General features: G+C 39.9%; 1 protein-coding gene across 1 annotated transcript in view; it reads left to right on the top strand.

Annotated features, from left to right (window-relative positions):
- Arp1 (Actin-related protein 1) overlaps positions 1–27,212 on the top strand; it is a 120,054-nt gene that overhangs the window by 58,229 nt on the left and 34,613 nt on the right. Inside the window, exon 7 of the mRNA XM_067135512.2 lies at positions 887–1,060. Within this exon, the coding sequence (XP_066991613.1) occupies positions 887–1,060 (174 nt within the window). The remainder of the gene's footprint in view (positions 1–886; positions 1,061–27,212) is intronic.

The following is a 27,212-nucleotide window of genomic DNA, read 5'->3' as shown; positions in this document are numbered from 1 at the left end:
ATTCATTCCCGGATTTACCGTTTTCCCGTCAAAAACGGAGAATCGAGGTTTCACTGTACTGCATTGCATAATGGGTGAGTTTGTTGTGTATGTAATTCTCCCTGCTGCATAATGAGTGGAGTTAAAGGAAGACTAGCTAGTGAGGCTGAGTATTTCAAAATGTAAGAGACCAACAACATTTTGAGAAGAGACGTGTTGCAAATAACTATAATGTTTGAGCAGGCAATTTTAAGTTCAGATAAATTAATTTTTTCTCTCTCTCTTTTTCACTCTGCCAGTTGTGTATGTTACGTATGATGTTGACAGAAAGAGTGAGGATTGTAGAGACCGAAAGAGTACAGTGTTTTGAAGCTAATTGCATTAGGTGTTATTCTAATCATGTTTAGTCTTTCTAACAGCTTCTGAGTATGTATTACTGCCTTCATTGAATAGAAGAAAGATATTCTGTTCCATACTACTTCTTTGTTTTTCTTGGTGTAATGAATTTATTAAAATTTTTAAATATTCTCAAAAGGCAAACAACTATTGCTGCTGCAGGCCACTATCTATCATTATTTCCTTATTTTCAGTAGCAGCATCAACATTTTACCATTAACCATCCTCCAAACTGTAAGAGTTTATTTGATCATCATTTCTTTACCTACCTGAGCATTCTGCTTATGTCTTCTTTCTTGTTATCAATGTTGTACTATTTTTTCTTTATTGTATCTTATCAGTTAAAATTGAAAGAAAGGGGCATGGCAGCATTCATGATTTTATATATACAGTATATATTACTAGATCAATGAGGTTTTATTGAGTGATAGCAATTATTCTGGTAGTTCAATATTAAAACTGTTCAAGATTTCGGATACACATGACTTCAATTGAAATTACTGTGCAACAGATTGGCCCAGCAAGATTCCGAGCTCCAGAAGTTTTATTTCGACCTGATCTCATTGGAGAGGAATATGAAGGACTACATGAAGTACTACTATACTCCATTCAGAAATCAGATTTGGACCTTCGCAAAGTATTGTTCCAGAACATTGTACTATCTGGAGGATCAACGTTATTTAAGGTATGTGCATGCCATCATTTCCCTTTCCTTAAAATGAAGAACTTTATCTTGGTCTGACTTCCCTTATATTCCTTGCATTCCTTTTGTCTTCCATTTTCCTGCATTTTTAAATTATGACTTGATTTTTCTCCATTGCATTGGGAGAAAAATATTGGAAGAAAGGAATCTGGAGGTGGGGGAGCAGGGATAATGCAAAAAATCTTTAAAGTTAATAGTAAAATCCACGCTTCCTACGAAACGCCGGATAACATGTTATATAATGTTAGTGTTACCTGTGATCATTTGTCAAGTGCAGTAACTTACTCCGAGAGCAGTAAAAAATATTCGCACAGCAGTAGTCCAATGGACACCAAATATGACTGCCAAGGCAGCAAAGGTTATAACCAACTTAGTGGTGATCAGACATCCTCCTTTCCCGGACTTGTCCTACATTGCAGCCTTCTGTCCAGTATCTGGTAGGAGTTTTTACTTGTGGATTGGCCTAGACCTTGGCTATCCTCTGTCATCACCGTAGATTTCTCGTTGCCCTCCAGCTTCAGAGATCCACATCCTACACAGCTGCATGTACTGTAATGTGTAGTTTGAAGCATCCAGTTCACAAACGTGAGAGCAAATGAGCAAGGGAACAAATTTTATGGCATCCTTCAAGTTGAAAGTGTTAGAACATGCTGCAGAAAATGAAGTGAGAGCTGGGAGTCATAAATATGAAGTGCAGTTGCGTATGATTCGTTATTGGCATAACCAGAAAGACACATTATTGTTATACAGTAGTTCCATTTTTATGAGGTGCCAAATTGTTACGAGTACAAACAGCTGATTCACGACAAACAACACAAACAGAAATGTATATACCGTATAATCCTAAATACCACCCACCACCGAATAAGACCTACATACCTGAAGTTCTAAGTAATGACAATATTAGGAAAAAATAAATCATATTTTAACTAACCAGTTTTTTTTAATTTCTGCAAATGGCAAAAACATTCTCATTTAAAACCCTTTACAAGCAATAAAAATATTAAGAACACCATATTGGGAAATAAAACTAGTTCAATGTACAAATCAGTCATGATCCAATGATCCAGCGCAGTGACACACATCCAGTTATGCTTACAGCTCCCCCTCCCCTCCACCGGCACAGTGACGCACATCCGGTTATGCTTACAGCTCCCCCCCTCCTTTCCCCTGCCCCTCGCCCCCCCCCCCCCCCCCCCGCAGTGACGCACATCCAGTTATGCTTTCAGCTCCCCCTCCCCTCCACCGGCACAGTGACGCACATCCGGTTATGCTTACAGCTCCCCTCCCCTCCTTTCCTCCCCCCCCCCTCTCTCTGTGTCAATTATAATGCAGTTCTACTACTTCCATGCCCAATACATTGTAATTCATATATTTTTATTTCCAAGTACTTACTATGTTGTAAATAATGATCTGGTACCCCTAGTTCATATGGCATACTATGTTACTGAGAACATAACCTCACACCTCAAAGCAGCTTTAACTTCAAATGAATGATTGACACATTAACACAAAGCTGATATTATAACAAATAAGAAATCCCTTCAAAAGCAAGACCGCAGAGCACACCATATGCAACCATATGCAAGAGAATGGGGTATCACATCAATATCGAAGTACCACATGAAAAGAAAAATAACAGAATTAAATGCACTGAGACAGGAAATATATAGAACTACATTAAAAGAACCATTCAGCTCAGCCCCTGAGGTGTACTCAAACAGGAAATATATGATTTCAGGAGGAGTGGCGAATGGATGTTTTTTTCCGAACCACATACGGAGGAAGTTCGATTCCGTCAGCTAACATGCATAACATTATCATGCAGCATTGCTTTTCATTACCACCTGTCCTGATAGTAACGCTTTTAGAGACTTTAATGTATTGTATAGTCATATTTCAAAATAAACAGGCATCTGATCGGCATTCTCAATTTGAGAAAGTAAATAGGAATTTTGCTTCCTGCAAATGAATAATGTGGTGATGAAAGCCCATCAACAGGGAGACGACGTGAAATAGATGTACGTCTTTGTATATGCAATCCATTTCTTCGATAAAAGTTCTTTCTCCACCCACGACATCCAGGAAAACCCTTCTTTTGAAGTTCCTTTGCGATCTCTTAATGATTTTCGTTGACGCATTTCAGTCTTATACCATAACCTAGTTCACATCTTTCAGTCATGTATTTATAATGATGTTCTTCAATTTCAGGAAAATTGTGCACTCTGTCCTCAGAAAGCTCGATGGTCACCGTTACATTTTAATATTATTTCCTTCTTCTTTCTCCAATAGTGAATACATGATTCATCAATATCATACACTGAATACCCAAAAGTCATGTGAAGACACTGAATATGACGTTAATAACGATTTGCTTCTCCGCGAGCCCTCAAAAAGGCAGCAATACGATGAGACATCGACTCTGCAAGTTGGAATCATTCTGGAGAGACATGGGCCCCACACATCTTCCACTGCTACCCACAATTGGTCTTGTGTAGTTGGTGCAGGGTTTATGGAGTGTACACCAGCATTGACAGCATCCCATAAATGCTTGATTGGATTAAGATCAGGGGATCTGGAGGGCCATTCCAGTGAAGTGGACTGGCCCTCTAACCATCTGTTTGCTACCACAGAGAGCGACATGGCGCATTGTCCTGTTGAAACATGGCATCTCCATCAGGGTACTCTAGGGCCAGAAATGGATGCAGATGGTCTGAAAGAATGTCCACGTGACGTACACTTGTTGGCGCTCTCTGCAGCCAGACAGTGGGGCCTAATTGCGACCATGAGAATGCCGCCCAGGACAGAACTGAGCCACCTCCTGTCTGGACACAATCTTGTTGACATGCAGGATCCATAGCTTCATGGGGCATACGTCACACTCGCACACCCATCAGCTCGATAGAACTGCATACCAGCCAACCCTTCCGATTTACCCGGAAACTTTCCGTTTTTTAACTCGTACATACATTATCATTATAGACTGTTATGCTTTTCAGCATTCAGTCTGCAAGCCTCTGTGAATTTACTAAACATCGCCACAATCCTCGATTTGCTCGATTTGCAACTAGTGTTGTGGCCTCATTTAGTTCTATACCTCTTATCTTTAAATCCTTATAAACAGAGTCTAATCATTGTCGTCTTGGTCTACCTCTACTTCTCTTACCCTCCATAGCAGAGTCCATTATTCTCCTAGGTAACCTATCCTCCTCCATTCGCCTCACATGACCCCACCACCGAAGCTGGTTTATGCGTACAGCTTTATTCATCGAGTTCATTCCTAAATTAGCCTTTATCTCCTCATTCCGAGTACCCTCCTGCCATTGTTCCCACCTGTTTGCACCAGCAATCATTCTTGCTACTTTCATGTCTGTTACTTCTAACTTACGAATAAGATATCCTGAGTCCACCCAGCTTTCACTCCCGTAAAGCAAAGTTGGTCTGAAAACAGACCGATGTAAAGATAGTTTAGTCTGGGAGCTGACTTCCTTCTTACAGAATACTGTTGATCACAACTGTGAGCTCACTGCATTAGCCTTACGACACCTTGATTCGATCTCACTTACTATATTACCATCCTGGGAGAACACACAACCTAAATACTTGAAATTATCTGCCTGTTCTAGCTTTGTATCATCAATCTGACACTCAATTCTGTTGAATTTCTTACCTACTGACATCAATTTAGTCTTCGAGAGGCTAATTTTCATACCATACTCATTGCACCTATTTTCAAGTTCCAAGATATTAGACTGCAGGCTTTCGGCACAGTCTGCCATTAAGACCAAGTCGTCAGCATAGCCCAAACTGCTTACTGCATTTCCACCTAACTGAATCCCTCCCTGTCATTTTATACCTTTCAGCAGATGATCCATGTAAACTACGAACAGCAAAGGTGAAAGATTACAGCCTTGTCTAACTCCTGTAAGTACCCTGAACCAAGAACTCATTCTACCATCAATTCTCACTTAAGCCCAATTGTCAACATAAATGCCTTTGATTGATTTTAATAATCTACCTTTAATTCCATAGTCCCCCAGTATGGCGACCATCTTTTCCCTCAGTACCCTGTCATATGCTTTCTCTAGATCTACGAAACATAAACACAACTGCCTATTCCTCTCGTAGCATTTTTCAATTACCTGGCGCATACTGAAAATCTGATCCTGACAGCCTCTCTGTGGTCTGAAACCACACTGGTTTTCATCCAACTTCCTCTCAACGACTGATCGCACCCTCCCTTCCAAGATGCCAGTGAATACTTTGCCTGGTATACTAATCAATGAGATACCTCGATAGTTGTTGCAATCCTTCCTTTTCCCTTGCTTATAGATAGGTGCAATTACTGCTTTTGCCCAATCTGAAGGTACCTTACCAACACTCCATGCTAATTTTACTACTCTGTAAAGCCATTTCATCCCAGCCTTCCCACTATACTTCACCATTTCAGGTCTAATTTCATCTATTCCTGCTGCTTTATGACAGTGGAGTTTATTTACCACCCTTTTCACTTCCTCAAGCATAATTTCACCAACATCATTTTCCTCCTCCCCGAGAGCTTGGCTGTTCGCATCACCACCAGGATGATTTCCTTTTACATTGAGAAGATGTTCAAAATATTCCCTCCACCTCTCCAGTGATTCCCTGGGATCTATTATGAGTTCACCTGAATTGCTCAAAAGACTGTTCATTTCCTTTTTCCCCTCCCTTCCTAAGATTCTTTATTACTGTCCAGAAAGGTTTTCCTGCTGCGTGACCTAGCCTTTCCAGGTTATAACCAAAATCTTCCCACGACTTCTTTTTGGATTCAACAACTATTTGTTTCGCTCTGTTTTTTTCATCTACGTACAAATCCCTGTCTGCCTCGGCCCTTGTTTGGGGCCATTTCTGATAAGCCTTTTTTTACGTTTACAAGCTGCTCTCACTTCATCATTCCACCAAGATGTTCGTCTTTTCCCATCTTTACACACAGTTGTTCATAGGCATTCCCTTGCTGTTTCTACTACAGCATCCGTGTATGCCACCCATTCACTTTCTATATCCTGAACCTGCGTACTGTCTACTGTTCGAAACTTCTCACTAATCATATCCTTGTATTTCTGTCTAATTTCCTCGTCCTGGAGATTTTCTACCCTTATTCGTTTGCAGACAGATTTAACTTTCTCTACCCTAGGCCTAGAGATACTTAGTTCACTACAGATCAGACAGTGGTCTGTATCATCAAAAAATCCCCAGAACACTCGTACATTCCTAACAGATTTCGCGAATTCGAAGTCTATTATGGATCTGGTACCCCTAGCCTCCCATGTGTAGCGGTGAATAGCCTTATGCTTGAAGAATGTATTGGTAACTGCTAAACCCATACTAGCACAGAAGTCCAGCAAACGCTTCCCAATCCCATTAACTTCCGTATCTTCCCCACATTTACCAATCACCCTTTCGTATCCTTCAGTTCTATTTCCAACTCTTGCATTGAAATCGCCCATTAGCACTATTCTATCCTTGCTGTTGACCCTGACCACGATGTCACTCAATGCTTCGTAAAACTTGTCAACTTCATCCTCATCTGCACCCTCACATGGTGAATACATGGACACAATTCTAGTCCTAATTCCTCCAACAGACAAATCTACCCACATCATTTGCTCATTTACGTGCCTAACAGAAACTATGTTGCGTGCAATGGTATTCCTGATAAAGAGCCCTACCCCAGACTCTGCCCTTCCCTTTCTAACACCCGCCAAGTACACTTTATAATCTCCTATCTCTTCCTCGTTATCTCCCCTTACCCGAACATCACTTACTCCTAGCACATCCAGATGCATCCTCTTTGCTGATTCAGCCAGTTCTACTTTCTTTCTTCCATAAGCCCCATTAATATTGATAGCTCCCCATCGAATCCCATTTCGTTCGCCAAGTTGTTTCCAAGGAGTCCCTGGCCTGTCAAATGGGAGTGGGACTCCGTTACTCCCATAGGTCCGAGGCTTGCTTAAAATGTTCTGAGCTCGGTAAATTCATGAAGCAGGATGCTACCCTACTTGCACATAGTCCAAGTGAGGATCTCTCCTCTAACGGGTTATGGACCACCGGTGAATTGTATAGTCCTAGCCACCTGAGCACAAGGAGGGCCAGGACTCAGAATATGTCCGAGATGCCCACTCCCATTCCATAGCAACTGGTATCCCGACTCTCAGGACCACTTACTAGGCCACTCAGCCATTGCCCATGGTTCATGAACTAGGACGTGACTACAGTAACCCACAAACATGAACCATTAACTCTTCTTCCGATTTTAATTCTTTCTATTTTTTACCAATATAACCTCCAGTACAGTCAGTACACTTCCCCTGGGATAAAGGAAAAATTTTTATGTGCTTATGTAATTTACCCAACTTCATTTTCAAGCATTTTTATTTGATGCTTTATTTCACGAGTGTATCGTCCGTCGCCTTCGTGTATCGTGTTTCCTGCTCGCTACATCAGCATGTGTGCTTTATGGCTGGGGATTCGGGACGGCAATCATCCTACAAGAAAGAGAAGCTAGCAACTCAGTTAATCGGGATGAAGGAATCAGTTTCATGTTGTGTGGATTGTGCATTATTAACATCGTTTCTGTGCGTAATTTCTTTGGAATTGTATGCCACGTGTTTTTTCTAGCGGTTCTGTGCTTTTCCCCGTGTCAAAGTCATATGTTAATAATGTATGACACATACCGATCTGTTTCGTATGTGGTAGTTTTGCGTATTTCAGTGCATTTTTGTTTATTCTTACTTCATAATTTTAATGAGTTGAATGTATTTCAGGGAGTTGTGTCGATGACAGTTTCTGGTATTTTCTCTTCACGTTCTGCCCAAAAAAACATAGCAAACGTTATCTTCAAGGTTTCAGAGATATCTATAAATTTCCATTCATTTTACTGTCTAATAAAGGAAACTATTATGTGAATCACCTCGGGAGATAAATTTTATTGCGAGTTATCGAAATTTCGAGGTATAGATAATTTCGTTTTTGAGCATGTATAGCACATAATTGAATCATATGTATCTACGGGCTTTTACTGAATGAATTATGTTTAATGGTACTTAAAAATATACGTAGGTGGTTTGAAAAGTTCTCGGAATGTACTAGAATTAAGTATCTTACCTCGGTGGAACTGCTTTTATTTTTTTTTTCTCCCTGTAGACTAATGCATTTGGTCCAGCGATGTTCCAATGCCTTGATCCCATCTCGAAAATGAGATTCCTCCAGGCCTGCAAAATACCTCTCCAATTCGGCTGTCAGTTCTTCCCTTGTAGAAAATCTCCGTCCACCGAGGAAAATTTTCAGCTTGGGGAATAGATGAAAGTCTGATGGTGCCAAATCAGGTGAATAAGGTGGATGTGGCAACAGTTCGTATCCCAGTTCATGAAGTTTTGCCATGGCAATAACACTTGTGTGCAGCGGAGCGTTGTCCTGTTGAAAGATGACCTTTTTCCTTGCCAAACCAGGCCTTGTTTCGCATATCTTTTCCTGTAGTTGGTCTAGAGGTTTGCGTAGTATTCCCCCGTAATTTTTTGGCCAGTAGGAAGATAATCTATCAGCAGAATGCCTTTTGCATCCCAGAAAAGTTAGGCCATGACCTTTCCGGCCGAACGCACTGCCTTTGCTTTCTTTGGTTTTGGTGAATCAGCATGTTTCCACTGCTTTGACTGCTGTTTTGTCTCTGGGGTATAGTAGTGGACCCAAGTTTCATCTGTAGTCACAAACCGGCGCAAAAAATCTTGTTGGTTGCACTGAAAACGGGCCAGACTTTGTTCGGACATTTCCAATCTGGTGCGTTTATTGTCCCTTGTCAAGAGCTGCGGCACCCATCTTGCGGATAATTTTTTCATACCCAATTCTTCGGTTAAAATATAATATACCCATTCAGAAGACATTCCTACAGCTTCAGCAATCTCCCGCACTTTCAGTCGACGATCCTCCATGACCATTTTATGCACTTTTGCGATAAATTCTGGGGTCGTAACACTTTTTGTCCGTCCACTACGCGGATCATCATCCAAGCTCTCCCGACCAAATTTATACTCGCTGGTCCACTTGGCAACAGTTGAAAATGAAGGAGCAGAATCCCCCAGTGTGTTCTGAAAGTCGGCATGAATTTCCTTTACTTTCATACCTTTCTTTACAAAGTATTTAATCACTGCTCTAATCTCAGTTTTTCCATTGTCACAAATCACTACGCGGGAACAACAACAAAGAGTCGTCACTACCACACTCCTGCAGCCAGAGCACTGACGCGCCACGTGTTCACTCACAAAGGATGTGTGATTAATTGCGCGGGAACCTCGTTGCTCTAGCATCGACATCTAGGGGTGATTCCGAGAACTTTTCAAACCGACCTCGTACAAACTCTGTTTTATGGCATCATAAATCTTACAGTTCAAGCTACCACCTTTGATGAAGCTGAGGATATATTAAATGCAGATCTTGGGAAGATGGATGAGTACTTCAGAAACTGGTGGTTCCAGCCAAGTGCCTGGAAATCTGAGGTTGCCACATTTCACCTTAGTCACCTACAAGCAAACTATCATCCTAGAGTGAAGTTTAGGAATCAATACCTAAAGTACAATAGCTGTCCTAAGTACTTAAGTGTGACATTGGACAGGACACTGACCTACCAAAATCATATTGGAAAAACGGCTGCAAAGCTGAAAAGTCGTAATAACATAGTAGGTTATCTGGAACCTTGGGGTGCTGACACCAGTACACTCAGGACTACTGCTTTGGCTGTTGTATATTCCCCAGCTGAATATTGTGCAGGCATTTGGTTAAATAGCTCTCGCTGCCATCTAGTTGATATTCAACTTTGCCAAACAATGCGTATCATCTCTGGTACTCTGCTTTGTACTCCCTCCCAGTGGTTGCCTGTACTATGTAACATCGCTCCACCCCATCTTAGGAGACAGCAAGCTCTTGTTCGCCTATGGTGTAGGATCTTGGAAAATCATGCTCTTCCAATTTATCACGATGTCAAACGCCTTACTAAACCGAGATTGAAATCAAGAAAGCCAGCTTGCAAGACGGCTGTAGATCTTACGTCAACCAGGTTCAATCTCCGAAATGCCTGGAGAGATGAATGGTTAAACTCGACACCTCATGGTCTACTTTCAGTCGGTGATCCCACTACAAGACTTGCTGGCTTTAATCTACCTCGGACAGTCTGGTCAAGATTAAACAGGATTCAATGTGGTACTGGTCGAACTGGTGCAGCCCTATATCATCGGGGTTGGATAAATTCTCCCCAATGTGATTGCGGTTTTGAATTACAAACTATCAAGCATATTGTGCAGGAGTACCCTCTACGTGCATATCCCGGTTCCTTGGATGAACACAACTCAACATCTCCAGAAGGAATTAGATGGATTGCAGACCTTTTTGTCCATATTTGAAAAGTGGTCCTAATGCTGTAAATTGTATATATATGTAACAATATAATTTAATGTAATTCTTATTGTCTTGTAAGCATCATGCACTAAATAAATAACTTTTTAGACAGGACACAGTACATTACAGTAGTGAAACAAGAAACATAGCTCCATTAACACGTTTGGAAAAAAATCCGTTAGTCTCTTCTGTTTGCTGCGGTTAAGCTTTCCTCCCTTCACGTTGAAACTTCTTGTCAATACACGCAGCCGAGTTTCGTAAATGGAGCTTGTCATCTGCGACCTCTGGGCTTGCTTTCTTATGTGACCGGTTATTAATTGACACTCGAGAAACGGCGAAGTTCGAGCTTTTCTGTTGCCGTCATATTAGTTTCCAGCTTCACTAGAACCCTTTCTTTACTTGTTAACTTTTCCTCACAAACCGCGAATGCCATATTGCACAGTTAATGTTGCACAAAATTCGAGTTACAGAATATTTTTTGCTTCAAGGGAGGAAATGTTCGCTTCAAGAAATAGAGAAATTCGTATAATCGAATTTCGAGAATAGAGAAACAAATACCTGTCAAGAATAGGAGGCCGGAAAATCTAAGTTAGTTCGAGATACTGAAAATTCGAGTAATGGAGGTTAGAGATATCAAGGTTCGACTGTATTATTATTCGTATGTGTGTGTCATAAATGAGAGTGATTAGGTACATTTTCTTGTACGGTAACCATTTAAATGTTTTATTAGTTTAAGATTTTAAATTTAATGGTCAATTCACATTGTATCTGTAGATATGTATGCTTTTTATCCTGTCCTTTTTTCACTTAGGCCGTGGTGCAATATATGCGATGAAATCCAAGAATTAAAAATCTTCCTATTTTTAATTTCTAAAAGTTGGCAGCTACGCAACTGGAATCGGGATTCATCGGACCATATCAGATGTCGCCACTGTTCCATTGCCAATGTTCGCAGGCCCATGCACATCATTGAGCTCTGTGTCAAGATGTCAGCAAAGGCAGATTAGTTGGTCGTCGGCTGGTGTAGCCTATGCAGTGCAGTTGCCTCCTTACTGTACTTGTAGAAATGGGTTTCTGACTCCCAACATTCAAGTGGGCGGTGATCAGACTCATAGTAGCCCGTCGAATGCCCAGTATGGTTCTGCGAAGGCGACGTTATGTCTGTACACCTGTTGTCTTACCGTGCGGCGGTTTACGCGGGAGGTAACTTTCTCTCTGCAATATTGAAGATCCACCATTGACACTGTTGACCTTGGAAACCTGAATTTGTGTGTAATTTCTGCATTGCTATGACTCATGCGCTGGTGATCATCCCACGTTCAAAGTCGATTAATTCACGACTTGTTGCCATCTTCATGACACTGGTGTCTGTGACAGATTGCTCAGCTAGCTGCAATGCTCAGGGGTCATACATGGCATGTTTTCTAATGTGACGTCCCTTCCCGTGACTTTTGGCCACTCAGTGTATTTTCTGCCATTGGCATGACTTCTGATATTTTCAGCTTCTGTTACAACTTTTACGTTTCTCATTCACAGTAAATGACTGCTGATGCATTTTCGAATTCATCACTTGCTACCACTGATGCTTCTTCACTCAGAACACAAAAGTACTAATCAACTGCCATACCATGTGGTTCCTGTAATGCAGAAGTGAGTGACGGAGTGAAATTTCAGCCATTGCCAAGTCGCGTGACGTGAAACTGCTGTTGCCATGTTGATGCATCTTCAATTATGAGATCACTATATGTAAGGCTTAAATATGACCTGCACCCAAATTTAAGGAGCAATATTTATGTAAAAAAAAGTGTGGGTGGTCCCCAGGATTATTTGGTATTCAAATTTATGTTCAGAATCAGTTATTCTTTGTAGCAGCATGCATAACTCATAAGATGAACAATAACACACAACACATTTAGAATAAGGCTATAAGATAAAAATAGATCAGTGCTCGAACAGAAAAAACGTGACAAAATGGCATTTCTACTCACCATTTAGAAGAACTCTTGTTGGTGATAATTCATTTTCTCAAAAGGAAGAAAAAAATCCTACAAAGAGAGTACACCACTCGATTCTGATACTATCGTCATTGTCATCATCTGTTGAAGTTTCACTCTCACGTGACTCTAACGAGATAATAAAATCTTCCATATAATCTTCTACGATACTTTTCTTCTTCTAAGCTTTACTTATCATGGATTTTCTGTATCAGAACCTCATTCCAGTCTTCTGCACCTACAAGTTCTTCGGCTTCCAAAAAGTCTTTCAGTTTCCAAAACTATGAAAGAGTTGGTTATTTGCATCTACATAATCCTTCACTTGGACCCAAATCAGTTCTATGGCATTAAAATGGCAATGGTATAGTGGAAGGTGAACTACTTTATGCCCATGCCTCCTGGTTATTTCATCCACCACGTAACCTGTGAACTGTGGCTTGTTTTCTTTTTTACAGGATGCGTGAGATCCCCCTTCCTCGTGTTGTCGCAAACCGAAATGTGCTTCTTCAACCACTGAATCAATTCAATTTTTCTAGCTGCCATTCTTGGTGCTTGTCAAGAATGACAGTGGTAGGGGACATTGTCCATTATTATTATTATTATTATGCTCTTTTCTCAAGCAAGTTGCTCAGCAGCCTTTCCTCAAACCATTTCTGGCATGTGGCACTGGTTGTTTCCATATTATAATCTCCAGTTTTCTTAGACCAGAACACAGCAGAAGAACAGGCCCAAATTTGTAACATCTGAGGAGCAGAGAAAAATAAAGAGTGAACGATTGAAGAAGTTCTGGGAAAAGAAGAAGACCGGCCAGAAAGCATTAAGTTTCTTGCGGTCCACAGTTGGCCAAATTCAGATGCAAAAAGAAGAAAGAAGGATCCTACTCAACAGATTCGTCTCCTTAAACAAACCCTAAAGAACTCTTCATTCTTATTTACTGAGCATGAAAAAACAAGATTATTGAGTATGAATCCAGGCCTGCCAACCGCAAAATCTCTCCCTAAGATTCATAAGACTGATGTCCCTGTTCGACCAGTTATTAATTACGGACCCAACCCACTTTACAAATTAGCACAGTTCATTCAGAAATTTCTTAAGAATAATTAAAAAATTGTATCGAATAAGTCTGTACAAAACACTATAGAACTAATTGAGATATTAAATAACTTTAACACATGGGAGACAGCCATATTTAAATGTGCTACCCTCCAGAAATCGCAGGTTTTTTAATGGTTTTTAGAAAATTTTTCAGTGCTAGGGTGAACCATGATTATAACAACTTTTGGAATAGAATAGAATGATCACACTTTACTCTACACAAAAATGAGTTTTAATGTTCATAGTAGTGCAGCAATTTGTAAATATAAATTTATGAATATAATATGTTTTATAAACAAGAAAAAAATCTGACGCAGCTATGGATGCCAATTCGGTTAATATTTTGAAATTTGACTTTGTGGGCACATCTACTGAAACACACTAATACAGATTCCAACCTAATTGGTCAATTTGCATCGATATCCTTGTTTATAACCAGGAATTTGCCTTCCCACTGTTCTTTGTTTGGCGACGGGGTTGCATCGAGTTGCTGCAGCACACGGGAAACACCCACATTTTTAGGAAGCAGTATAAAACAGTATTACAGAACCCACTTCACGGAAGCGATATAAAACTACATTACACTTCACACCAATTTGAAATTAGCTCATTTTCTGCATTTACTACCCTGAAGCGCCAGAATCATCATGTTTACTTAGTGTGTAATTGTTATCCTCATCCTCATTTTCAGAAGTTGTGTCTTCCATAAGCACATACATTATGGATTCGTAGTCGAAATTTCGTACACTTGAATTAGACATGCTAAATATTCACCAGAATTACACAAAGAAGCCTGCCTTTCGAACACACACTCTTCCTGTCCGCATGTACCATACGTACTTTCCCGCCCATTTCACAGCTGAGAGTCAACGATGACTCAGCCTTAGGTTATGTAGGAACGTGGCTGTGTTATCAATGCCTTGAAAGAAGAGCTCTCGACTTATGCTCATAACTAGTATATTTTATGGTTATAGAAGCATTCAACAGTATCCTAGTGAAGTCACAGCTCGCTGAAACGGCAGCTACAGTTTTTAGCTACAGTGAAATCGTGCCCGTAGTTTCTCCGAGCTTCGTCAGCAGCAATGAATTAGCACGCCCGTAGTTTCTACGAGCGGCATCTCCAGTGTGTTAAAATTCAACCACACCATTCTCTACACTCTTTCGATATTGTCAACATGTACCCCAGCATTAATATCAAAAATTTATTTCCTGTTATTGAGAAGAATTTAAACACATATAGTTGCTTAAGCAAACAAGAAATTAATGATTTCATGACCATCTTAAAATTAGTAAATAACAACTTCTTCATCTTCAGGAATATAATTTATCAACAAGATGGTTTGGCAATGGGTTCACCAGGGCAGAAATATACCTAGATTTTTTAGAACACAATTTCATTGATAACGACGACTTTAAACACGTATTATTTTGGGCCAGGTATGTAGACGACACATTTGTAATCCTAGATGATAAGAGTTTTTAATGCCTCATCTACTCTAAATAACCTCAATAAAATTGATCCGCATATTAAATTCACTCGTGAAACAGAATCAAACAAGTCAATTCATTTTCTAGATATAACAATAAGCAGATTACTTTCCTCATTATCATATATGATTTATAGAAAACCCACACATACAGCTAATACCATAAAACAAGACTCTTTTAATCCACAGACACATAAACACACCTCGTACAACAGTATGGTTAACCATGCTTTCAAAATTCCGCTACGAAAGGATAACTTAACTAAAGAACTAAATATCATCTGCTCCATCGCCAAATTTAATGGTTATATTTCATTGAACTAATTATTAACAAATTTAAACACCATCCTAAAACAACACTCTTAAAAGATAATCCTAAACCAGCTGCTTACTTCACATTCAACATAAATGCCTACAGTATTGCTAATGTCTTCAAAAAATACACCATGATTTATTTTCGAACTAATAATAGAAACCTTGAATTATTACATAACTCCAACTCCTTAAATAAAACTAGTATCTTTTCCAAGTCAGTCATATACAGTTTTAAATGCAACAATTACAACTCTTCTTACATAGGTCAAACTGGTCGTAACTTCAAAAGTAGATACTTTGAACACATTGATGCATTAAAGTACAAGAGATTTTTGGCAGTAGGGCAACATATGCATGACACAAAACATATTATCACTACAATAGACCACGATATTGAAATTCTTAGCACTCTAAATAAAGACCTTCTCCTAGACATCACGGAAAACTGTTTTATACACCTCGACCAGTTTTTCAATACAAATCTTAACCTGAATGATATTTCTGAGAAGCTTAACGCCCTTTTTGATTTTCTCATCTCCATTTTCACTTGCCTGAAGTCAATGAATAAGCGATCAATCTTTCACAGTTTACACAACACATCTCATGTTACTTGTCCCTTCCACAATACCCCCATGATCCTCCTTAGATATCCCCCCCTCCCCACTTTTTTTCCTTTCCCTCCCACCCTCTAATAAGTGCTCCTTATTCCCCACCCTTTTGCCTATTTATCGTCTCCCATACATTTATCAATCACCATGGCAAGCTGTTCGAGTTGAGCCTCATATTGTAAATCTTTTAAAATTTCTTCCTATTTTTTAAATCTTTTAAATTTGGTTTTATTCTTTTTTAATGATTCAAATTCTTTTTAAGATTTATACATCTGCTTTGAATTGTTGAAATTAAATCCTACACTGTATTCCTTAAACTCCAATTACATCACTTTCCACTCTTCGGCCAAAAAAACAAATGCCTACAAGACCGTACCTAGCAACAACTATACATAACTGCATATAACAAGTTCAATTTCATAACGAGTTGTCTTTCAAGTTTTCATCTTAGAACAAGTCCTTTAACTCGTTATTGACCTTTAATACATCTTCATGTGTCTGCATATGTGAATGCAGCTCAAGATTGTGCAAGACCTGCTTATGAACTTCAATTGGAATTGTTTCGGCACGAAATAGTGTTGTTCTTTTTACTTTTTTTTTCTTTGCTTTACATCGCACCGACACAGATAGGTCTTATGGCGACGATGGGACAGGGAAGGGCTAGGAGTGGGAAGGAAGCGGCCGTGGCCTTAATTAAGGTACAGCCACAGCATTTGCCTGGTGTGAAAATAGGAAACCACGGAAAACCATCTTCAGGGCTGCCGACAGTGGGGTTCGAACCCACTATCTCCCGAATACTGGATACTGGCCGCACTTTAGCGACTGCAGCTATCGAGCTCGGTTTTTACTCTTTTGACTGTGATCCCTGTGTTATAAACATGAACTGGAATTGCTTCGACACGAAATAGTGTTAATTATTGTACATACACTTTTTGATTGTGATCATTGTGGTATGTGTTTTAAGAACTTTATGATTTAATTTTTGCTCTGCTTTGGTAATTGGCTGTTGATGACACTTCAAATGTGTTGAAACCGGTCCCAAATGAACAGGTTGTAACTTCTGTTTGGTTCAACTTAATAACAGAGTATTGAAAGGGTGGATCCTTTCTTCTATTTAATATTGTATATTTCTCTATTCAATACGGAACAATCATGAAGTTTTTAAGTTAAAAAAACATAGCTGATAGCATGTGGTTACAATAAACAACAGATCAACAACATTTGTAACTGGAACTGGAGTCTTGAACGCAAGTTAATGGCACGATTGGCTGTTTATTAATTCCCTTAGTCTCCGCCAAAAGGCAGTGCACAAATGTCAAGTCGCAACCGAACTTACCTATTTGGAGCTGTGGTAGATATGTTACACTAGTCATTTGTAAGAAGACCATGTTCCCCAACAGTGTCCTGGTCACTTTCATCATCTTAATCATCATCATCATCACTATCACTATCACTGTGCATGTCACCTTCCTGTTCAGATGCAGCACAGGTTACTCTTCGTTCCTTCAGCAAACAATGGACGTTCAGTGGTAATAATCTCTTCTTCTTGCTCCTTGATACGTCAGTTGCTATGAAATTATGGGGTCAGAATTAACTACTGTGAGATTAAAAACATCTTGTATAGTAGACTTTCGCGAGAACTTTCTTGCAAGGCTCTAACTTGTACCTTTGTTTGCACTTATTTTTTGCTTCTACCTCTTCTTGTGATAGCACTCCAATCGACAAGATAGCGGCCTGTATTAAGTTTGTACCATGTAGAATTTTTCAGTTTCCAGATTATACTTCATAGCCACTTGGTCTGGTCTGTAATATTGTGAAAAAACGTTTGATAAGTTCTTCACTATACGTGTATTTTCGCCTCAACAGGCAAGCTGTATCTTCATCGTTTGAAGCGCCGCTGCCTCCTGCTCTTGGTTCATCAGTTACCAGTCCAATTCTGGATCAAAATCTCTGTTGAATTATGCGTCTTTTCTCTCCAACCGTTGCTTTTTCTTCACTTTTCCTTGCTTGCCACTTTAGAATATCACTGCTGTATGCAATGTGTAAAATGCACTCAAACAATTGGATCCATGCATACAAAGGAGAAAGTTCAAAAGAATAATTCATAGCATCAATGCTACTGCAGTCCACTACATTAATGGCATTCGTTGTTTTTGGAGTACTTCTGCATAATATGCTGCAGACCTGCAAAACATCACCTGCCAAAGCATTACATATTTTGCCATCTACCTTGGTCATTAATTATGAATTATTAAAGTATTTGACCTCTGTTTAGTTTCCAATTCGCTATCTTCAAATAGTTTTATAGGCCTTGCAACTCTGAAGATGAATGGAGCTGAGCTATTTGTTTGAAGAGAAGATAGTGCAGCTTTATGCACTTCTTCAGAAATATGTAAACCCTTTGCTAGCCATTTGGACTTTTTCTTAAAAACCTGTCTTTCATCCTATAAATTTGTTTCCATTGTTCTTGAAATTGACAAGGAAAGAGAACGTGTTAAACAATAAAACTTACTATTGTATTTATATGTATATAAAAGTGAAATACCACTCACTGATCACTATATCTCCAAATCCAAAAGACCTAGAAAGCTGAAATTAGGAACATAAGTTCATCTTTTTCGCTAAAGGTGCACTAAGAAAGGATGTTTCAAAATTCAGTTTCTCTCCTAGACTTTGCCACAATAGCATAGGTTACCATAGACAAAAATTGAATTTGTCATACAAGGATGAGTCGAGGCTCATTTTAAATCTTAGCACACAACTGATTTCGGTATGTCCCTCTTGGCCCAAAAACCAATCGTTTTTGAGATATTGGCACCACACTGCACCGCTCTACAGTCAAAAGTGCTCGAGAGCGCTTGCTGACAGACTCGCGATCGACGCAATTAGCATTACAACTTCTTCTTGGGAAGATTGCATAAGACGTTCAGAAAGTTTACAGGAAGAAGATATTCTGTGAGAGAAGTTCATGGTGCTCACTATCAGTTGTCCCCTTGTGGTCACAATGCTATCTTTCCCTTTTTTTTTTTTTTTGCTTGATGTTTCACCGACACATGTAGGTCTTACGGCGACAGTGAGATAGAAGTGGGAAGGAAGCAACCTTGGCCTTAAGGTACAGCCCCAGCATTTGCTTGGTGTGCAAATGGGAAACCACGGGAAAACCATTTTCAGAGCTGCCGACAGTTGGTTTTGAACCCACTATCTCCAAATGCAAGGCGATTGCTGCATGACCCAAACTGCAGGCACTTGCTCAGTCAAAATGCCATGGTTGTTCTACCAGACTTTGCTATAGCTCTTGTATACTGTAGTTCCTATTTCTGTATTCTTTACTTCCTGTTACTCATAGCTGATTATTTTTCTTCTCTCTTCCATAGCTATCTTCTATACCTAGAAAAGCACAGACAAGTGATCGTAAGCTTTCTCGATGTTCAGCAAAACAATTACAAGTGTTTTACCTTTCTCCCAATACTACTTCTCATAGAACATTCTGGTGGCAAAAATGAGGTCTATAGACGATCTATGAAGTCTGAATCCATGCTGTTCCTCCTCAACTGTAGGTTCAACATATTTTCTAATCCTGCTCTCAAGGAAGGATTTGTAGATTTTAAGGCCATGTGACAGTACAGTTACACCTCTGTAGTTGGTGCATTTCTTTCTGTCACCTTTTTTTCAGCAGTAGTATGATGGCTCCCTGCTTCCAGTCATTGGGTATTGCATTCTCTTTCCAAATTTTGTTCAGTACTCTGTACATCCACTGTTGTCCAATCTCGCAGAGTGCTTTGATCATCTCAACACCAAATTAATCTGATCCAGTTGACTTGTTGTTTTGTCAGTTTAGATACTGCTGTCTCCGCTTCCAACCATGTCACACTATTGGTATTTGTGCTGCGAAAATCATAAGTTTCGTTGTCTAAAGGAGTGACATTTCCATCACAGTTTAGTAACGTTTCAAAGTGCCATTGGAACTCCTGTAATATTTTGTTCTTATCCCTAGTCAACTCACCATGAGGAAGTTCTGCAGATTAGATAGATTCTGTTCCAGTTCTTCTACTCTTAACGATTCTGTGTAACAGTTTCTTATTCCCATCCTATTTTATTCTGGTAGCCAGATCTTCCTTGGATTTCTACTTTTCAGCTGTAACTAACTGTTTAAGATGTAATTTTTTATCTCTGTAAACTGACAGCTTCTCCTCTATTACATGATGATCTCCCGGTATTCTTGCTTGATATAGGGCTCTACTTTTAACGAACAGTACTATGCTGCTGAACTAACAGTCCAAAGCTACAGAGCTGGAATGATCAAAACGCAGACATCCATGATCCGTGAACAATCTTAGTCTTTTTTTTCGGTGGGGGGATTCGAATAGTGGATAGTCCCAGGGCAAAAACTATGCCCGTTTACTTATCTGTTTCTAGGGAGTACGCGATGAGTCAGAAAATCTCAATTCACTACACTGGCGGGGGAAAGAACTATCTGACGTGGAGGCAATTTTTCCTCCAAGACAGAGATGAAACCACATCTTCGCTGCTAATTTGGAACAAAATTAATGTAGATTTAATAAAAGTGAAGAGGAAGAAGCTTTTCTCAAGAAACGGCTCATTTCAGGGTTGAATTTGGAGTTATTTAGTGAATTGTGGTACTATAATTTGGAATAGGCCTAAATTGCAATTCTAGACCAGTTCATACTACTACTGGCCGACCCGTGGTGTAGGGGTAGCGTGCCTACCTCTTGCCCGGAGGCCCCGGGTTTGATTCCCGGCCAGCTCAGGGATCTTTACCTGGACAGAGGTACCAACTATTACGGATTGTCCGTAATGATTACGGATTTCACTTCGTGATTACGGCATTACGGTCGAAGGGGAAATTATGACGGAAAAGCAACATTGTCACGATAAAAAATTAATTTCTGCGAAGAAAAGGAAAGAAGTAAAAAATGTTCAATCCCTTAGAGCATTACTGGTCAACGCTCCTCGTTTTAATGTTTGTAAATTGGCAACTAAACATATTTGGCAGTTATTTGGTCGTCACTTCGTTTTGTGTCCCGCGAGCGTTGTGAAATCACGGCCAGTTACATATACGCTGCTCTCTTAGCTAGAATGTCGCGGGAATGACGTATCAAGTCGGCCGTGATGTAGGCTCTACTCCTTGCTCTGCTGTTCTCGAGTGCGCGGTTTGTTGTGTGCGTAGAACGAGTGGTATATTTAGCGCATTTCAATTCTAATTATCCTAGGCGTTGATTCGAAAAGTAGTGATAGGTTTTGTGAAATGAAGCGGAGCAATTGTCAAATCGCATCTTCTTCTAAAAAGGCAGCAGTGTAAAGGTAATCGCCCACTGCAAGGTACCGCGCCGCGCCGGGCGGAACTAGCTTGTGGAACATTCCACGGGCCATTTTCCGAGACTTCGCCCATACAGCACACCTCGCCGCACCGCGTCCCTCCACTTGGGGAAGTGCAGCTTACACAGAAAGATGGTTTCCATTTTCAAGGAGGACTTATTATTTGCGGTTGCGCTACTTGCAAATGAGGAAGAAGAAAAACGCGAAAGAAAAGTTTGGGTCCACAACATTTATGAGAAAAGGGAAACGTACGGAGAGTTTCACCATTTATTTTCGGATCTACTAAAGGACCGAAGTAAATTTTCCCACTACTTTCGTATGTCCCAAGAAAAATTCTATGAACTATTGAACCAAGTTAAGCCATGTGTAGAGCGAGAAAATACGACCTTTCGCCGAGAAAGGCGTACAGTGCACTATACCACTAACCGCGTGAAGGTACGAGCGTGCTGGCACTAGTCGAGGACTCACGAGGACTGCCGAAACGGTACGAAACCACTCTCTTTCCGTTATTCCTTCCTTCTACCCTTGCCCACACAAGCGCGCCGAAAGGAAAAAGTTCCGTTTCAGAAACCTGGAGGCTTCTGGCGCGGAAATTCCACAAGCTTGTTCCGCGCGGCGCGGCTCCCTGTAGTGGGCGTTAAGCCATTTCATTTCACAAGAAGCAGACCATGGAAATTTCTTCTCGGCTGCACTGCGCAGCGTAGTGGGCAATTACCTTTACAGAAATATCGAGACGGTTACACAAAGGAATGGCCGTGCTTACTTGCCTCACGTGTTAGTGAAAACCACGTGTTCTGCAGTGTGTGTTTGTGTGATTTCTCTGTGGCTCACGGTGGACGAGATGTTTACAGAAGACACATAGAGTCCAAGAAACATCACACATACGGTGAATCAAAATTACGAAACCAGTCTGTTTCATCGTTCTTCGTAAAAAGTAATGAAACTGCGGTGACGAATGCCGAATTGCTGTTCACATCATTTCTTTGGAGCGTAATATTCCGTTATCAGTTTCAGACCATGCTGGAAGTTTGTTTAGATCTATGTTCCCCGACTCTAAGATATCTCAGAAATATGGTTGTGCTAGAACTAAAACCTCTGCTACCGGGCGAGTTGGCCGTGCGCGTAGAGGCGCGCGGCTGTGAGCTTGCATCCGGGAGATAGTAGGTTCGAATCCCACTATCGGCAGCCCTGAAAATGGTTTTCCGTGGTTTCCCATTTTCACACCAGGCAAATGCTGGGGCTGTACCTTAATTAAGGCCACGGCCGCTTCCTTCCAAATCCCAGGCCTTTCCTATCCCATCGTCGCCATAAGACCTATCTGTGTCGGTGCGACGTAAAGCCCTTAGCAACAACAAAAAAACTCTGCTTTGGTTCAATACACGGCATCTGAGGCAAAAAAAGAAATAAGTTAACTTTTTCAAATAACGCCCTTTTCTTTGGCTACTGATGGTTGTACGGATTCAAATGCAGTTAAACTTTATCCTATAGTTGTATCTTTCTTTAATGCTCAGAGAGGCCAAATATCAACTCTCATCGTTACAGAGTACCGACAATACAGGTGAGGGAATTTTCTCTGTTGTTGATATTGAATTGTCTTCTTTAGCCATTCCATGGGAAAATTACATTTCTTTTTCATCTGACAATGCATACACAGTGATAGAGGCAAATAAAGGTGTTACCAAATTTGTGAAGGACAGGCATTCTTCTGTTTATGTCCCGGATTGTTCATGTCATCTCATACACATCTATGCACGAAAAGCAGCAGCCCAATTGCCAGTCAATGTAGAGAACTTTTTGGTTCAGTTATATTACTGTCTTGATAAGAGTTCTAAAAGGCAAAACACGTTGAAAGTTTATCAGGCTGTTTGTGGCACAGAAGGTCACAAAATTTTGAAATATGTTAGTACCCGTTGGCTCTCGCTTCTTCAGTCTATTGGTAAGAGTTCTTGAGCAGTGGGAAGCTTTGGCACTCATGTTTTTATGGTTTCCCATTTTCACACCAGGCAAATGCTGGGTCTGTACCTTAATTAAGGCCACGGCCGCTTCCTTCCCACCCCTAGCCCTTTCCTGTCCCATCGTCGTTCATAAAAAGTATTCCGCCATGAGCACCCATATGGAAGAAACTGGTCACAGTTTTACGACAATTGAAAAAGACCTTCAAATCTTGAAATACGTCAATAAAAGTAAACTTATGGCAGAGTTTGAGAACATTTACATATTCTTAAACCAGTATTTTAATGAAAATCAAAATTTAAATGATACTTCAGAAATTAAAAGTCCAATAATCGAAAAAATTCCAGAACTACTCTCTCTCTTTTCAATATAAATAATAATAACTTTATGAGAATTCTTAATTATACAACCGCTAATAATATTTCCTCTGTAACAACAGCTACTGCTCTACCGCCCTTTCATGCGACACCCCCTCCACGAACATCCGACCCACCCAAGGAATCAGTCGCCCCTCCTCCTCACATGACTCACTCCCCGCCTTTATGTATACATACATACGTATACAACACTAGAAACAGCAATAAAGCTACTCGCCAGTTTGCTTCATGCAGCCAACGCTAGCGGACACCTCACACTACTCCCAAGGGTAAGCCACCTCTTTCAATTTTTTCTTTCTCCTTCTTCATTTTCCGTTATAACATAACTTCATTTTCCTCCCTTTTTCTGTCATTCCAGATTTCAAACTCCAATTGTGCCATAATCTGCTTCATTCATCTACGGATTGCCAGAACTCCCCCTTTATTCAAGATCGCAGTTACTCTTTAGCGAGTCCATCATTGATGTTCTACGTTGTATACGATTTTAATTTTACTGGCAGCGCGTGAATGTGGACTAGTTCAACTTGTATTTCCTTCCGGGATTGTGATTATGTCTCCTACAGAATTCGCAACTACCGGAAATCACGTCATATCAACCTAAGTTACGTCGTCATGCGCCTTTTGACTGGTTCAATTTGACTCGTATTATACAATGAACTCTATTTCAACTTTTGTATTTGCACAATTGAAAGAACTCCATCTTCAATAATTAATCAACGCTTCACACATTGACGTATATTTTAATGTCCATAATATCTATTTTTTACTTTAACAACCCCATGATTGTTTTTAACTTCACAGACTGCCATCGTTCAATGTATTTCACCACAAATTCTCGCTGTTGATCTGTACATATTGTTACAAATTAAGACTAATGTTATCATATTACTTTTTATTACGACATTGTTATTCTTTTAACAATTTTGATCATTTAAACTCAGGGTCCTGACCTAGTCTTTGTACATTAACGGCTGATGATGTTCACTATGCCGAACGAAACATATTCCATTATTTAAGACACCTCATGATTATTTTATAATTCAATGAGTGTATTGTATTGTATTAAGTAGGTGGTTGTTAATAAAAGGATTTTATAATTTTAATATATTATCCTCAATACGGTTCTATTATGAGATTAATTACATGAGACCTATCTGTGTCGGTGCGACGTAAAACAACTAACAACATCAAGACCACACACAAAACTGTTTTGCTACTTTCTTCAGAGTTCACTTCCTGTTTTTAATCTGTGAATATATTTCTCCAACAAGATGCTCCAGCCATACATCTTCTTAGGAGGAAACTTACTGGTCTTTTAACTGAACTATTGGTCAGATTTGTTCAGCCATATTCTCTTCAGTCAGAATCTACCTCCCTTTTGAGTGTTGAATTCAAGAGGAGGAAATACCAGAAAGCCAATGAGGACTTGGTAATTGGAGCAAAAGCTAGGGCATACTTGAAAGATAATGACTGTGATGAAGAGATGTTTTATAATTCTGTCTGAGAGTTTTATGTGGCAGCTTGCAGTTACATTACCAGGAAATTTCCCCTGGATGATGAATTTCTACTTGTAGACATCTCTCTCAGATTGAAGGTTTCCTATTCATCTCTGAATATTTTGTTGAAAGATTCTCAATTTTGGTCAAGGAAAGTGAACATGAACTTGAAGAGGAATTTGCAGCTTACCAATGTGATACTTTCCCTGAATACATTGTACATGGACCTAACATTGATGTGAATTGGGGGCAGCATTGCAGAGCTTAAAAACAAAAGTGGACAAATTAAGTACAAAACCTTATGTAATGTTGTATTTGCAGTAAAGGGTACCTCATAGTAACTCTCCCACATAAAGAGTTTTTAGTGTTATTAGGAAAAATCAGACAGAATTCAGGCCTAAGTTAAGTACATCTACACTGGAATCGCTTATGGTTCTGAAGACGAAAATGTCATCTCGGGGGGGAAGTATGTTTCAAGAAAACCTACACCGAAAAGCAGCTGCTGGGTGCGAAACAAGCTACAAAGAATTTATCGCAGAACTAACAGGTAATGAGCAAATTTTATTGTGTAATATGCTTTAGAATAGATTGCTGTAGGAAAGGGCAAACGGGGTGCTTTATATTTAACACGTAAACGTTTTGTCCGGGGGGGTGCGCGAGTTAAAAATTGGATTACTGATAACCCACTTCAAAGGTTGGCACCTCTGCCTGGACGTGAGGGCTGGTTTGAGGTCCACTCAGCCTACGTGATTAGAACTGAGGAGCTATCTGACAGTGAGATAGCGGCCCCGATCAAGAAAGCCAAGAATAACGGTCGAGAGGATTCGTTGTGCTGGCCACATGACACCTCGTCATCTGCAGGCCTTCGGGCTGAGCAGCGGTCGCTTGGTACGCCAAGGCTCTTCAAGGGCTTTAGTGCCATGGGGCTACTAACTGAGCCTCTGACTTAAGTGCGCACACTGCTCATTCAAAACAGCGCGTCAGAGTAGGTATCGAATAGCTGGCGTACTATGATGAACCAGTGTGTTACGTACCAGCAGTATCAGAAAATGTATGAATCAGAGGAATAGCATGCTAACGAAGAAAGTTATCTAACTCCTCAGCTATTTCCCGCCAGTATTCAGTTAGGCTATTTATACTCGGTACGCAGCAGTAATCCCATCTATCGGAGTTGAATGTCAGAATAAGAGGCAAAGAACATTACAACAAACAACGGCTAGTGTAATGTTATTGTTTATCAATGTTACGCGCTTTTGATATTGTAGGCCTTCACATTATTAATTGTCTTCGGGTTCTGAAATACCACTCTTATCATAGTCTGTACGGTAAAACTGAATAAAACATAAATGATCAGAAATCGTATTCCCTATAACTTTTGTTATGTAGGCCCTAGTACTTTTCCATAGGACGAAGAACATAGGTATTTAAAAATTAAATTTTAGGTGCCTTCCCCTAAACTACCATTTCACCCAGGGTGAATAACATTGTTTATAGCTTAAACTGTAGTTTCTTATTCCCCGACTCTATATACTGATTTTCATTAAATTCTGTTTACACATTTTGTCGGGGCTCGGCGTTGATATGGACTTAGCAACAAAAATCCAAATTCATGAATACCTGTGTTATCATAGCCGGTACGGTAAAAATGCATAAGACGTAAATGATCAGAAATTTAATTCTATATCACTTTAGTTATGTAGTATTTATCGATATGACCACTAATAATATAAATATTTGAGAATTGAATTTTAGACCTTCCCCTAAACTACCATTTCACTCTGCATGAATAAAATGATTTATAGCCTAGATTGTGGCGGCTCACCCCCCGACTTTACATGCCGATTTTTATTAAATTCTCTTCAGCCGTTTCCTCGTGATGTGTGTACATACATACAGACAGACATACAGAAATTACGGAAAAGTAAAAACTGCATTTTCTTGTTACTGTGGACATGATCGAAACAGAAATACCATTCTTTTCAAATTCTGAGCAGTGTACAGACAAAACTCTTATTTTATATATATAGATAGATCATAGAAGAGAAAGGA

This window comes from Anabrus simplex, chromosome 1 (genome assembly GCF_040414725.1).
Source record: "Anabrus simplex isolate iqAnaSimp1 chromosome 1, ASM4041472v1, whole genome shotgun sequence".
Lineage (NCBI taxonomy): Eukaryota > Metazoa > Arthropoda > Insecta > Orthoptera > Tettigoniidae > Anabrus > Anabrus simplex.
This window is presented reverse-complemented; position numbering and strand designations above follow the sequence as displayed.